General features: G+C 43.2%; 1 protein-coding gene across 1 annotated transcript in view; it reads left to right on the forward strand.

Annotated features, from left to right (window-relative positions):
• Nucleotides 1–15,543, forward strand: part of SLC30A8 (solute carrier family 30 member 8) — a 101,305-nt gene that overhangs the window by 61,469 nt on the left and 24,293 nt on the right. The window contains exons 4-6 of the mRNA XM_073676792.1: nt 2,193–2,346; nt 6,304–6,487; nt 8,941–9,046. Coding sequence (XP_073532893.1) covers nt 2,193–2,346; nt 6,304–6,487; nt 8,941–9,046 — 444 coding nt within the window. The remainder of the gene's footprint in view (nt 1–2,192; nt 2,347–6,303; nt 6,488–8,940; nt 9,047–15,543) is intronic.

Below are 15,543 nucleotides of genomic sequence, written 5' to 3' on the forward strand. Positions count from 1 at the left end.
ATGAGCCACACACAGCCCACTATATACAGTATGAGCCCCCCATAGCTCCTTATATCCAGTATAAGACCCCACATAGCTCCTATATACAGTATGCACCCTTTCATAGGCTCCCTATATACAGTATGAGCCCCCACATAGCCTCCCTTATAGTGCGAGCCACACATAGACTCCTATATACAGTATGAGCCTCATATAGAATCCTATATACAGTATGAGCTCCACATAGCCTCCATATAAAGCATGAGCCCCACATAGCCTCCATATACAGCATGAGCCCCACATAAACTCCCATATACAGCATGAGCCCCACATAGCCTCTCTATATACAGCGTGAGCCCCACATTGCCTCCCATATACAGCATGAGCCCCACATAGCCTTCCTATATACAGCATGAGCTTCAAATAGCCTCCAATATACAGCATGAGCCCCACATAACCTTCCATATACAGCATGAGCCCCACACAGCTTCCTTATACACAGCATGAGCCCCACCTAGCCTCCCATATACAGCATGAGCCCCACATAAACTCCCATATACAGCATGAGCCCACATAGCCTCCAATATACAGCACGAGCCCCACATAGCCTCCCATATACAGCATGAGCCCCACATAGCCTCCCATATACAGCATGAGCCCCACATAGCCTCCAATATACAACATGAGCGCCACATAGCCTCCCTATATACAGCATGAGCCCACATAGCCTCCCTATATACAGTATGAGCCTTCACATAGCCTCCCATAGACAGCAAGATCCCCACATAGCCTCCCATATACAGTGTGAGCCCCACATAGCCTCCAATATTCAGCATGAGCCACACATAGCCCTAATATACAGTATGAGCCCCACATATCCTCTAATACACAGAATGAGTCCCACATAGCCTCTAATATACAGCGGAATCCCACATTGTTTCCTATATACATACAAACATCCCATACACGTGAAAAAAAAACACCACATACTAACTTTGCTCCCATTCCCCCGGCGCTCTGCTCCTCTCTCCGGTGCACTGACTCTCCACAGTGCACAGCTGACGCGATGAAATGACATCATTGCGTCTGCTGTCTCACATTCTGATAGATGGAAGAAGGGTTCGGTGGCACCATCCTCTGTCAATGCATTCACCACTGTCGGCATTCCGAGGATGCGGATATTTGTGACAGTGGAGGGCGGTGGATGGACGGCAGGCAGGGCGCAACTGGTGGGTCACTGTTTCAGCCTTTTGGCTGTTTTGGGCCGCAGAGTGGACTGGAACAGCTAGAGGGCCAGTCTGATCTAGAGTAATGTTAGTAAAGTTCCAATTGGGAACCAGCCTGCTGGATCAGAAACATCCCCCAAATGTTCAGTGTACAATGTTAAGTATTTTTTTGTTGGAGACTGAACTATTGATGGACTATCTTAAAGAGGCCAACCATCATTGCAACCTATCACCTATTCACAGAGGTCCTAACTTTGGGGCCCACCTTATGGGAAACACAAGACCCCTGATCTTTGGACCAGCGGTATGTGTATATGTGATACTTTGTAATTGTGGGATATCCCCTTTAAGGTAAGCCAACAATATATGATTGATGGGGTCTGACTTTTGGCACCTCTATCAGTCAAGTAAATGGAGTGTCATGTCTACTTCATTGTCATCCAAGGTACAGTGCCGCACACACAGTCGTGGCTGTATCTGGTATTGTAGCTTAGTCCCATTCACTTGTGTTTTGGTAATTAATGAAGAAGACAAAGCCCTTCATTCAACTAATCAGCAAGGTGCCAGACAACCACTAATCGGATATCGATGGCCTATCCTAAGAAAATGTCATCAATACCCTTTTAATCTGGTAATGATCAATCCTGATCCTTTGGAAACCTCACCACCTTCAGATGTTATTGAATTTGGAAACTTCCAAAAAGTTAAGAAATGCTGCTTCTATATTCTAAAGTTTAGTTTACGTATATGTACTTTACCCTATTGGTCTCAGGTATACCAATACCAATGTATGTGCACTGGGAAACACACATTTCTATTATGGCTCTTCAAGCTAATTTTGGGGAAGCCGACCTGCTCACCTCTGGTGCAATAATTATCTGAAAAACGGATTTCCACCAGTACAATATCAGTGAATACAATATGTGTCAGAATATGGATCTACTGCATTTTCCTATAAAACATTTAGCTTGTATATTTTTATTTCAGAAATTGTTGGTGCCTTGTTATCCATGATCACCATATGGGTGGTGACAGCAGTACTGGTCTATCTGGCTTGTGAGAGAATCCTCTACCCCGATTACACCATAGATGGTACAGTTATGCTCATGACATCCGCCTGCGCATTAGGCGCCAATGTAATGTAAGTTCTGGAGTTTTACATTTTTTTTGGCTCTCAAAACTGACATTTTAATGGTCGCAGAATCCAAATATTATAAAGCACATTATCATCAGCATAACCTTTATCTCTTCTTTTTTATTTTCTTTCTTACTTTTTTCTTTCCTTTTTCTCTCTTTCCCTCATTTTCTTTCTTTCTTTTCTTCTTTGCCTCTTTCTTTCCTTATTTCCCCTTCTTTCTCTTATTTTCTTTCCTTTATCTTAATTTCCTTCTTTCTTTTCTTCTTTCCCTATTTCTTTCCTTCCCTCCTTTCTTTTTTTCTCTCTCATTTTTTTCTTTCTTTCTCTCATTTCCTTTCTTTCTCTTTCTTTTCTTCTTTACCTTTTTTTCCTTTCTTTCCTTCTTTCTCTCTTTTCTTTCATTCATTCTCGCTTTCCCTCTTTCCTTTTTTCTTTTTCTTTCCTTCTTTCTTTCTTCCCCTCTTTCTTTCTTTCCTTCTTTCTTTCTTCCCCTATTTCTTTCTTCCCTTCTTTCTTTCTTCCCCTATTTCTTTCTTCCCTTCTTTCTCTCTTTTCTTCTATTTTCTTTTCTTCTTTCCATCTTTTCTTCTTTCTTTCTCTCCTTCATTCACTCTTTTTCTCCACGTAGAAATTGAACTGCGATCAATTGAATTCAAGATTTTCACGACTGGTTTCACCCATTTTCATTGCACAGGGTTGGAATGAATGGCAAATCCACTACAACATATCCATATATAAAACATGCAGATTTTGCTGTGGATTTCATGTCAAATTCTGTAATTGATTTTTTCAGGTGCAATTTACAGACAATGTGAATGTACCATAAAGGAATATTCTAGTTTTTCTTTCATTATTCCAAAAATGCTAATGGAGGAACAAAAAAATGCTGTTACTTGTGCCTAGTTCTTTTAATTAGATGTCACTTTCCTTAGTAAATTGGCAACCAAATTCCACTAGAACATAAGTACAGTATGGAATTTAGAATAGAAGTTGGGTGAATACTTGTAAATTAATTGCCCCATTAAACTAGTTTCCCAAATCCCTAGGATTTCTATTGATTATATAACCCATATAATTCTCTCCATCCTTATCCCCTCCACATATTTGCAGTCCTCAATACAGGGTCAGCTGGCCACACTGTTACACATCTGTCACAAGATCCAATACATCCTGCATATCCTTCTCTGCTGTATCATTCACCAAATGTGCTCCTCCTAGTGGTCTCCCTAGGCAGCTGCCTACTCTGCCTACCCATTGTTCCACCCCTGAGGAATTTTCATATAGAGAAACATATATGAATTGTTATTACTGTCATCTATATTGCACTTTTTTATATGGCGCTAAATTTCTGCTGGATCAGCTGAACATCTAGTGAATATTGATGTCACCAGATTCTCTTTCTCATATCAGGAGCAAGAAAAATTAGGCATGTTGGATTTCAACATGCCCAATCCTCTGTTCCTCTGGGAGATAATTACCCTGCAAAATGCACTTGACTGAGCTGGACGTTCATATTTCTGGAAAAGTAATAGTATTTCAAAATAAAGAAAGTAAACATATTTGGCATTGCTATGGCAACAAATGTCTAATCCATCAAAATATAGAATTATTTAACCCACATGGTAAAAGCGATAAAGAAAAAATAAATTGAAATGCCAGAATTGCCATTTTTTCATAGTTGCACTTCCTGTGCAAAATGCAATAAAAAATGATCAAAACATCTAAATACCCAAAAATGACATCAATGAATAACAGGACATCATGCAAAAAAACAAGCCCTCATATACAGTGGTGGCCAAAAGTATTAGCACCCCTGCAATTCTGTCAGATAATACTCAGTTTCTTCCTGAAAATGATTGCAATCACAAATTCTTTGGTATTATTATCTTCATTTAATTTGCTTGCAAGGAAAAAACACAACAGAGAATGAAGCAAAAATCAAATCATTGATCATTTCACACAAAACTCCAAAAATGGGCCAGACAAAAGTATTGGCACCCTCAGCCTAATACTTGATTGCACAACCTTTAGCCAAAATAACTGCGAACAACCGCTTCCGGTAACCATCAATGAGTTTCTTACAATGCTCTGCTGGAATTGTAGACCATTCTTCTTTGGCAAACTGCTCCAGGTCCCTGATATTTGAAGGGTGCCTTCTCCAAACTGCCATTTTGAGATCTCTCCACAGGTGTTCTATGGGATTCAGGTCTGGACTCATTGCTGGCCACCTTAGAAGTCTCCAGTGCTTTCTCTCAAACCATTTTATAGTGCTTTTGGAAGTGTGTTTTGGGTCATTGTCCTGCTGGAAGACCCATGACCTCTGAGGGAGACCCAGCTTTCTCACACTGGGCCCTACATTATGCTGCAAAATTTGTTGGTAGTCTTCAGACTTCATAATGCCATGCACACGGTCAAGCAGTCCAGTGCCAGAGGCAGCAAAGCAACCCCAAAACATCAGGGAACCTCCGCCATGTTTGACTGTAGGGACCATGTTCTTTTCTTTGAATGCCTCTTTTTTTTCCTGTACACTCTATGTTGATGCTTTTTCCCAAAAAGCTCTACTTTTGTCTCATCTGACCAGAGAACATTCTTCCAAAACGTTTTAGGCTTTCTCAGGTAAGTTTTGGCAAACTCTAGCCTGGCTTTTTTATGTCTCGGGGTAAGAAGTGGGGTCTTCCTGGGTATCCTACCATACAGTCCTTTTCATTCAGACGCCGACGGATAGTACGGGTTGACACTGTTGTACCCTCGGACTGCAGGGCAGCTTGAACTTGTTTGGATGTTAGTCGAGGTTCTTTATCCACCATCCGCACAATCTTGCGTTGAAATCTCTCGTCAATTTTTCTTTTCCGTCCACATCTAGGGAGGTTAGCCACAGTGCCATGGGCTTTAAACTTCTTGATGACACTGCGCACGGAAGACACAGGAACATTCAGGTCTTTGGAGATGGACTTGTAGCCTGGAGATTGCTCATGCTTCCTCACAATTTGGTTTCTCAAGTCCTCAGACAGTTCTTTGGTCTTCTATCTTTTCTCCATGCTCAAAGTGGTACACACAAGGACACAGGACAGAGGTTGAGTCAACTTTAATCCATGTTAACTGGCTGCAAGTGTGATTTAGTTATTGCCAACACCTGTTAGGTGCCACAGGTAAGTTACAGGTGCTGTTAATTACACGAATTAGAGAAGCATCACATGATTTTTCAAACAGTGCCAATACTTTTGTCCACCCCCTTTTTTAGGTTTGGTGTGGAATTATATCTAATTTGGCTTTAGGACAATTCTTTTTGTGTTTTTTCATTGAAGACAAATTAAATGAAGATAATAATACAAAAGAATTTGTGATTGCAATCATTTTCAGGAAGAAAGTGAGTATTATCTGACAGAATTGCAGGAAGGCCAATACGTTTGGCCACCACTGTAGGTACATCTGCTGAAAAATGAAAAAGTTATGGGTTTCAAAAAATGGCGACACAAAAGTTCTGAATTATTTTTAAACACTGAAATATAAAAAGAAAAATGTATACAGGATTGGAATCGCGGCAATCATACTGACATGAAGAATCCTGTGACCAGGCCAACAAAACCGAAAAGATCAATAATCAATTGGTTTCACCATTTTGGCCCACTTGGATTTTTTTTCACCTTTTTCAGAACATTATATGATAAAGTGAATGATGTAATTAAAAACTACATGCTACAAAAGATAAGGCACCCTATGGCTATATCAAAGAATAAAAAATAAGTTATGACTCTTGGAAAAAGGGGAGGAAAAATATGTAAAGCACAGGAATGAAAGGAGTTAAAAAAAATAAATGTAGAAATACATTTTTTTAACTCCCAGTTAACTTTCCAACTTTCTAAACTTTCTATAACACTTTCTTTCCTCTGTCCAATCCTAAGCGTATAACAATTGTTGAGTTTTTGCTCACGACGGCTTCTCCTTGTTATGACTTGACAGCTTGGCTTTGGTCCTGCATAATACAGGACATGGTCACAGTCACTCCGGAGGTCAGCATCAACATATGGCACCTGATTACAAGCCTCAGACTAATGCCAGTATACGTGCCGCTTTCATCCATGTCATTGGAGACCTGTTTCAGAGCGTCAGTGTGCTCATTAGTGCACTCATCATATACTTCAAGGTCAGTTTATAATACAGAAACTCATCAGTAGCGGAAGTTTTCCAACATTCCGAGCATTCTCTATATACTGATACAGGGGAAAGGACACATGATACCATGCGCTCCTTATAATGTAGTATTATATTGAGACTATAGGTAGTATAAGTATATAAAAGTTTGTGTATTTTTGACTTTTTAATATATGGAAACAGCAGAGAAAAATCTTGTTTCCCATAAGAATCCTTAATAGTGATGAGCGAGTATGTTCCTTTAACTCTTTCGGCAAGCATGCTCGGGTGCTTGCCGAGTATCTTCAGCGTGCTCGGGTGTTATGTTTCAGTCACGGTGTGCTCATGATTTGCAACTGTAACCCCTTTACAGCCTGTGCCGTGTTTGTACGCAACAGGCTGCAACCCTCGGTTCAGTGCGGGCTCCGGCACTGAGCCCGCACTGAATCAGGCACATGTCAGCTGATTCTTACAGCTGACATGTGCCTGCAACAGCCGCGGGTGGAATCGTGATCCATCCGCAGCTGTTAACATGTTAAATGCCGCTGTCAATCTCTGACAGCGGCATTTAACATCGCCGCGCCGGAAGCGAGTCACTTACCCCGCCAATCAGTGACCCCGTCATGTGATCGCGGGTCACCGATGCGTTGGCATGACAACCCTGGGTCTGCAGCAGACTCCAGTGGTTGTCATGAGCTGATCGCTATGAGAGCCACCTAGTGGTCAGGGCTCATAGCACAGGACCATTTCTGCTACATAGAGGCGATCTGCTGTTCACCTATGTGTAGCAGAGGCGATCAGACAAGTGCTGCTTCTAGTCTCCTATGGAGACTATAGAAGCAAGCAAAAAGTGAAAAAAATGTTTTTAAAAATATTAAAAAATTAAAAAAATATAAAAGTTTAAATCACCCCCCTTTTGCCCCATTCACAATAAAATAATAAAAAAAAAAAAACACACACATATTTGGTATTTCTGCGTTCAGAATCGCCCGATCTATCAATATAAAAAAAAAATTAATCCGATCAGTTAACGGCGTAACAAGAAAGAAATTCTAAACGACAGAATTACGTTTTTGGTCGCCGCAACACTGCAATAAAATGCAATAACGGACGATCAAAACATCGGATCTACCCCAATATGGTATCAATAAAAACTTAAGCTCAGCACGCAAAAAATAAGCCCTCACCCAGCCCCAGATCCCGAAAAATGGAGACGCTATGGGTCTTGGAAAATGGCGTCATTTTTTTTTTTTTAGCAAACTTTGGAATATTTTTTTACCACTTAAATAATTAAAGAACCTATACATGTTTGGTTTCTACGAACTCGTAATGACCTGGAAAATAATAATGGCAGGTCAGTTTTAGCATTCAGTGAACGTGGTAAAAAAATTTTAAAAAAAACATCTGTGGTATTGCACTTTTTTTGCAATTTCACCGCACTTGGAATTTTTTTTCCCGTTTTACCGTACATGATATGGTAAAACTAGTAATGGCGTTGAAAAATACAACTCATCCCGCAAAAAATAAGCCCCCACACGGCCATATTGAGCAAAAAATAAAAACGCTATGGCTCTGGGAACAAGGGAAGCAAAAAACGAAAATGCAAAAACCGAAAATCCCAGGGTTGCGAAGGGGTTAATACATGTGAGGAATGCCTAAGAAACAGGCATTCCTCACATGTATTAAAGCTGTCAAACAGTCACAAATCATGAGCACAGAGTGACTGAAACATAACACCCGAGCACGCTGAAGATACTCGGCGAGCACCTGAGCATGCTCGTAGGTCGGACATAAACAGAAGAGGGCCCCTGTGCATGAACAGTGTATGGGCTCTTTACAGTTCAATTCCTCCTGCTTTGGAGGTGGTAGTGGCCCCTTAGCTCTTGGGCCCCTGGGCAAATGCACAGGTTGCACCAATGGTATGTCCGCCCCTGAATATTAAAGAAGCCTAGTGTTTCAGACAACCCAAAGCCCTGTATACACTACTGTCAAGTCTGTTTCACTCCTGGAGCTTTTCACCCTAAACATTTCCAACCTTTCCTGCAGAGGGTTAGAGTCTGAGCATTGCCTGTAACACGTATGCTGCTGCACAAAGCACAGGTTGCAGCCTCCCCTGTGCCTTAGACCTACACTTGTAGTTTAACATCACCCCGATCACAATTTGGAATGATCATTTATATAAATACGCATCTGATTTGGCCATGCACCCCTTTTTAACGTCAAAGCAAGTCATCATGGGAAATGTAGCTTCCAGAAGTATTACCTCCATATAGTGATTTTTATAATAAGATTTACAGGCAGAAAATATATATATTTTTTAGACTGCATGGGGGAAATAGAAAACCACTGTGATAATGTGGGCTAAGTTAGAAGGTGTAAGGAATACATGTCTGAGTAAATAAATTTGTAAAGAATTTTTAAGATAATATTAATACTGAATAAGTGATCATATTTTTTTTATTTTAGCCAGCGTACAAGATAGCTGACCCAATTTGCACATTTATATTCTCCATTTTTGTGCTGGCCACAACAGTTACTGTTTTACGTGATATTCTGCTTGTGTTAATGGAAGGTAAGTGATTGTGAAAAGACTTGCATTCCAACATTAATAATGAAATAAACCACAAATTACTGCCAGACTTGGATCAACTTTATGTGCAGGTGAACTTAGAAGAATTGATGTTTTGATACTGTTTTGAAAGCAAAAGGCTTTTTTAAAGTATTCGTACTTTGCAGCATCTTTTCTACAACTGTTTAAAACTTTTGCACAACACTGTATATATTATATGAATGTAAGGATATGCAATTATTATTATTATGATTATTATTAAGTGACTTGGAGGTGTTGCTATTGAGATGCAGTCCTTTAAAGGGGTATTCTCAAGATGTCTCTTGAGCAGCTCAGAGCAGTCTCTTTAGTCTCCTTACTTCCTGGTATCAGGCAGGGCGGGTGCTTCTCTTTGAGGGACAGTTCTGGTGAGTATCAGAGCTGTAGTATCAGTAAATCTATAAAGTTCACTACAAGTTCTGATGTAAAACATTCAGCTCTCAGTGGGTGGTTTGTTGTGAGTCTACTCTACTATTTGCATATAGAGGTAACAGGACATTTGAAACAGTGAGAGCCATAATGCTGGGTGCTAGGGATTGTGATTGTGCAGGAGTGATAAGAGAAAAGATTTATGACTGCAGCTGGGCAATGAGAGGGAGGGGGAAGGTGATGAGCTGCTAACTGCCGTATAGAAATCCATGGACTGGAGAGAGCTGACTTGTATGTTAAGAGTTAAATCCTCTTTTGGAATTAGTGTTGAGCCACCCCCGTAGTGTTCGAGTTCGGTTCGGTTCGTCGAACACCCGTGTGTTCGCCGAACTGTTCGTCGAACTGTTCGTCGAACACCTTCGAACACCGTTAAAACCAATGGCAGGCAAACAAAAACACATAGAAACACATAGAAAACACCTTCAAAGGTGTCCAAAAGCTGACAAACTGCTCAGAAGACATAACTAACACATGGAAAAGTGACAAGTACATATAGTCATGCGAAAATAAAAGAGGTGGAGGGGTAAAAGGAGGGGGAGACACAGATATAGGCATGTCATGCCCTTCTAAAATCCAAAAAGTGAGAAGCCGACACGGCCAGTCCGCTCCTGCCCGTGCCACCTCCGTGTCGCCGGGTTTGTGCCAGATCCGCGGTGAACCCTGACGGCCAGCCCCCGTCTCCCAATACTGGTGCCTGTCCGCTGGTGGGTCGAGCGAGCCCCCCTGTGGTGGAGGCAGCTCTAAGCTTTTTAATTTAAATTGTCTCTCTAATTTGAATGAATACACTTTAAATCCATTTACAAGGATCTATTGGAGGGCAAGTCTCATGCCAGCAGCCGCGTAATTCCAGCTCCAGTAGCGTCCACTAAAGCTGCTGCAGTTAAAAAGCTTTTATAAGGATCGAGCTCGGCTGTCCACCGCAAGGCATCCTACTGCCAGTCCCAGCCCCTATGCCTTGGGGTGCCTCCTGATGCTCTTCACTGAGTATCCCATGGTCCCGAAGCATTTCCTTTGAAAAAATTAAGTGTCTAAACTACAGGTGGTGTAGCTTGCTTAACAGCCGGGATAATCCGCTGACTAGCAGACACTGCTACTAGGCACAAAGTATTTCCTGGGCTAGATGCAGTTAAAAATTTGTAATTAGATACTCTCGTTGGATGCTGAGAAAGCATTCCATAGAGTCTCCTGGCACGCCATATATGATTCTCTTAAAAAGCTTGGGGTAGGGGTCTAGGGGACCCTTTTATACCCAAAATCACGGCCCTGTATCACAATACGTCACCTAGGCTGAAGATAAATGGAACTGTAGCACCCTGAGGGCTCGGTTGCTACAGAGGTATTGCACCTCACCCAGAGGTGTGATATCTCACTCTCAGGTAAGGATGGAGTGTGGATCAGGACCCGACACCTGCATGCATTACACCACATTGCCGTGGGGCAGGGTGACCAATATGCCTCTGAGATGGGCACGACAGTCCCTGTCCCTGGCTGGAGTGGGGGGAGGGAACACTGAGGAAGGGGAACCCTGTAGTGCAGGAGCAGGGAGGAAGCAGTTCCTGGGTTCATTGAAAAGGGAGTATAAAAGGTGGGCACCATCTTAGTTCAGTGCAGAGAAGTCTGAGCAGAAGTGGCAGGGAGCAGGGGCTCTGCATGAGCTCTGCTCCGGAGGCGGGCCTAGTAACAGAGGCCCAGGCCTGGAAGAGGGAGAAGGAAGGAAGAGGAGCGAAGAAGGCTCCAGGAACGAGGAATGAAGGGATCCCAGGGGTGCGGACGGGCGAGTCGCCACCGCACGCCCGAATCCACCTGCGTGGAGGGGTCAGGCCAAAGGGGGAGACCGGTCCCCGAAACTAGTGGAGGCAGGAAACGACCCTCAGCTAGAAACCGGAGGCTGTGACATTTTATGTGGCGCAGCCCCTCGCTACACCCGCTAGGAAGGCACCACATAGGGTCAGGGAAACTGGCGCCAAGTTTACCAAGAGGAGGCCCGAGGCAGCCGGACAGAAGGGTTGGTAAGAAAGGCCAGACAAAGGACACACAAAGGGGGTCATGTGAAGCGCTCCAAAGTTATCTGGGAGTTGTCTGAGCCCCTCACCTGGTGAGCACAGTACGACGTGGGCAGCCGTTACCTGCAGACGTGGTCTGGATAATAAGAACTGTGAGTAAAGGCCCTGGACTGCATCACTGACTCCGTGTCGTTACTGCTGCTGCCCTGCACCATCACCCCCATCCTCCGCATACACTGCCCTGAGGCTATACTCCTCCCGTGGGGAGTTATGCTACGCTCTGCTGCACCCACAACACCAGCCTCAGCGGTCTGCCCTGCAGCGGCGGTTCACTCTGACCGCAATCCACGGGTGGCGTAGTCGGACATTTAAACATCAAAACCACATAAATAGTTCCGCCACTGGTTTGACCACCCTGAGCCACGGAACCGGGTCGCCGCCACGAAGACTACAACCACCAGCATCCACCAAAAAGGGTCCGGCTCCGGGTGTCCCAAGGCCCAGGGGGTGCATCAGAACATTTTCATCACCTTTCACAATCACCAATGGGACAAGGCAGGGATGTCCTCTGTCCCCTCTCTTATACATCCTAGTGACGGAGCACCTGCTCTCATCAATTCGCCATAACCCCAATATTAGGTGGATTGAGGTGGGAGGCACCGAGTACAAGTGCTCTCTATTTGCTGATGATGTCCTAGTATATATCACTCAATCACATATATCCATCCATGCTGTTATGGCTGAAATAGATCACTTTGTTACATGGTCAAATTTTAAAATCAATGCAGCGAAGTCTGAGGCCCTCGATGTCTCCCTCCCCAAATCCATATAGGATTCCATCCAGTCCAACTTTCCCTTTGCCTGGCCCTCACAGGGTATCAAATACTTAGGAATTCCTATTCATAGAGACCTCTCCCATGTATGTTATCTTAATTTTGGGCCCTTTATTGAACAACTCCATACAGACCACGGTTGGCAAGTTAGAACTGTAAGATTCACTACGTGAACCACTGGTGTTTTGTGGAAAAGCACATGTACACTGCGTTCCAAATTATTATGCAAAAAGTGTTTAGGAGTGATAAGGGAAGAATTTGTTTGTTTGTCAGTTAAACTCATTGATGGTGATGTGTGTCAGGGCTCTTTATATCACTGTAAGCAATTGCAGACACCTGTGCTAATTAGTTTGGCAGGTGTGTCCAATGAAAGGCAAGACTACTTAACAAGGCTGTCTCACATTATTAAGCAGCCTACATTTTCTGCCAAAATGGGAAAGAAAAAGGATGTGTCGGCTGCTGAGAAGCAACAAATTGTGGAGTGTTTAGGTCAAGGCATGACTACAATCAACATTGTGCGATGATCAGGATGAAGTGTCTTGGCAATCAAGAAGTATGTAGCTGATTCACAGTACACACGTGTGCGTGCTGATAAGGGCAACTTGAGGACTCTTTCCTACAGGCAATTACGTCAGGTTGAAAGAGCAGCGGCAAAAAAGCCTTGTCATAGCAGCAGACAAGTTTTTGAAGCTGCTTGTGCCTCCAACGTCCCCCGAACAACAAGATGCAGGGTCCTTCAGAGGTTTGCAGCTGTGCATACGCCATCCTGTCGACCTCCTCTATCCACTTCACACAAGCAGAAACGGCTCCAGTGGGCCAAACATTACATGAAGACTGATTTCAAAACTGTTTTGTTCACGGATGAGTGCCGTGCAGCGCTCGATGGTCCAGATGGATGGAGTGGAGGATGGCTGGTTGATGGACACCCCACGCAAACACGGCTACAGCGCCAACAAGGAGGAGGTGGAGTAATGTTTTGGGCTGGAATCATGGGGAGAGAGATTGTCGGCCCCTTTAGGATCCCTGAAGGCGCTAAAGATGAACTCCATAATGTATGTGGATTTTCTCAAACAGCACTTCCTGCCATGGTTCAAGAAGAAGAACCGTGTATTTCACAGCAAGATCATTTTTCTGCATGATAATGCACCATCTCATGCTGCACATAAAACATCTGATCTCTGGCTGATATGGGCATAAAAGGGGACAAACTTATGGTGTGACCCCCATGCTCCCCTGACCTCTACCCCATTCAGAACCTTTGGAGCATCATTAAAAGGAGTGTCTATGATGGCGGGAGGCAGTTCACATCTAAGCAACAGCTCTGGGAGGGTATTCTGTCCTCATGCAAAACAATTGAAGCAGAAACCATCCAAAACCTGACAAATTCAATGGACGAGAGAGTTCAGAAGCTCCTTTCGAACAAGGGGTCCTATGTGAAAATGTAACATCACCTAGAATAAAGTTTTGAGTTGAAAACTGTTTGATTTCAGTTTCTAACAACCTGCTAATGCTTATAATTTCAAAAATGACCATTTTTTTGGTCTTTATAAAAATGAAAAGGTTGATCGAAAAGTTTGGGGGATCTAAGAGTGTGGCAACCCAGTAGTCATGATTAGAGATGAGCGGTGTTCGACTAGAACTGTTCGCCAATCTCAAATTCGAGCTGTTTTGGGCGGTGTTCGAGTTGTTCGACGAACCCGAACGATTTGCAAAAAATTCGGCTGTTCGAGGTTATGTTCGATAACTGTTCGTGCACCAAAAGCGTGTCCTGCATGTCTGGCGCTATTTAGAGCACCAATCATGCAGGGATTGTCTGCCACTCACTGTAATGCCACAGCCATGGTGGTTGTGGCATTACAGTGATTGCCCAAATCGATGGGAACAGTGCCAACAGTGAAACATGAAAAGCCGGCAATTCAGCAGCGGAATACACCTGTACCCGACAATTTAGAACCGAAAGAATAGAGCTTCACACATAGATTAGATAGATATAAACATGTCAGCCACATATATACGAAGTACAGTGAAAGTGCTGCTTACTGTACTTGTCATTTAGCGTAAAGGATTTATCAAAAAAAATAATAGTGTTTTCATGCACCGTCTCTTTAAAAAAGCCGGCCGGCAATTCAGCAGCGGTACCCGACAATTTATAACAGACAGAATAGAGCATCATACATAGATTAGATAGATAGAAACATGTCAGCCACATATATACGAAGTACAGTGACAGTGTTGCTTACTGTACTTGTCATTTAGCGTAAAGGATTTATCAAAAAAAATAATAGTGTTTTCATGCACCATCTCTTTAAAAAAGCCGGCCGGCAATTCAGCAGCGGTACCCGACAATTTATAACAGACAGAATAGAGCTTCACACATAGATTAGATAGATAGAAACATGTCAGTCACATATATATGAAGTACAGTGATAGTGTTGGTTACTGTACTTGTCATTTAGTATTAAAATAAAGGATTTATTATTAAAAAAATTGGCGTGGGGTTCCCCTTAATTTTAGGCTCTAGCGGAGGTTAAGCAGACGGCTGGGGCAGATGTTTGAAGCCTGGGAAGGGGGTAATACCCACGGAGCTTCCCAGGCTACTAATATCAGCCCCCAGCTGAATACATAGCCTTTACTAGCTATTAAAATGGGGGACCCCCCAAAAAAAATGACGTGGGGTCCCCCCTAATTTAATAGCTAGCAAAGGCTAGGCAGACAGCTGGGGGCTGATATTAATAGCCCAGGAAGGGAGCCATGAATATTGGCCCCCTCCCAGGCTAGAAACACCAGCCGTCAGCCGCCCCAGAAATGGCGCATTCATAGGATGCACCAATTCTGGCACTTAGCCTCGTTCTTCCACGCTGCCCTGGTGCGGTGGCAGGGGGTAATAGGGTTGGGGTTGATGTCAGCTTATAATGCCAGCTGACATCAAGCCCAGGTTAGTAATGGAGAGGCGTCTATAAGACACCCCCATTACTAACCCCATAGTCAAAGTTAAAAAAAACACAAACACCCAGAATAAAGTCCTTTAATTGAAATAAAGACACAATCCTTTATTGTTCTAAATTAAACCATACTTACCGTCACGCCCATTCCAGCTGAAGCCAACGATCTCCTGCAATAAAAGAAAAATAATAAAGCAACCTCATCCTTACCTTTCCATGGTTCCCACGACAGCTTCAGCTCTGCTACATCGAGA

The sequence above is a fragment of the Phyllobates terribilis genome, unplaced genomic scaffold (assembly GCF_046119375.1).
Source record: "Phyllobates terribilis strain yellow unplaced genomic scaffold, ASM4611937v1 Scaffold_4__5_contigs__length_816908805, whole genome shotgun sequence".
In the NCBI taxonomy this organism is placed as follows: domain Eukaryota; kingdom Metazoa; phylum Chordata; class Amphibia; order Anura; family Dendrobatidae; genus Phyllobates; species Phyllobates terribilis.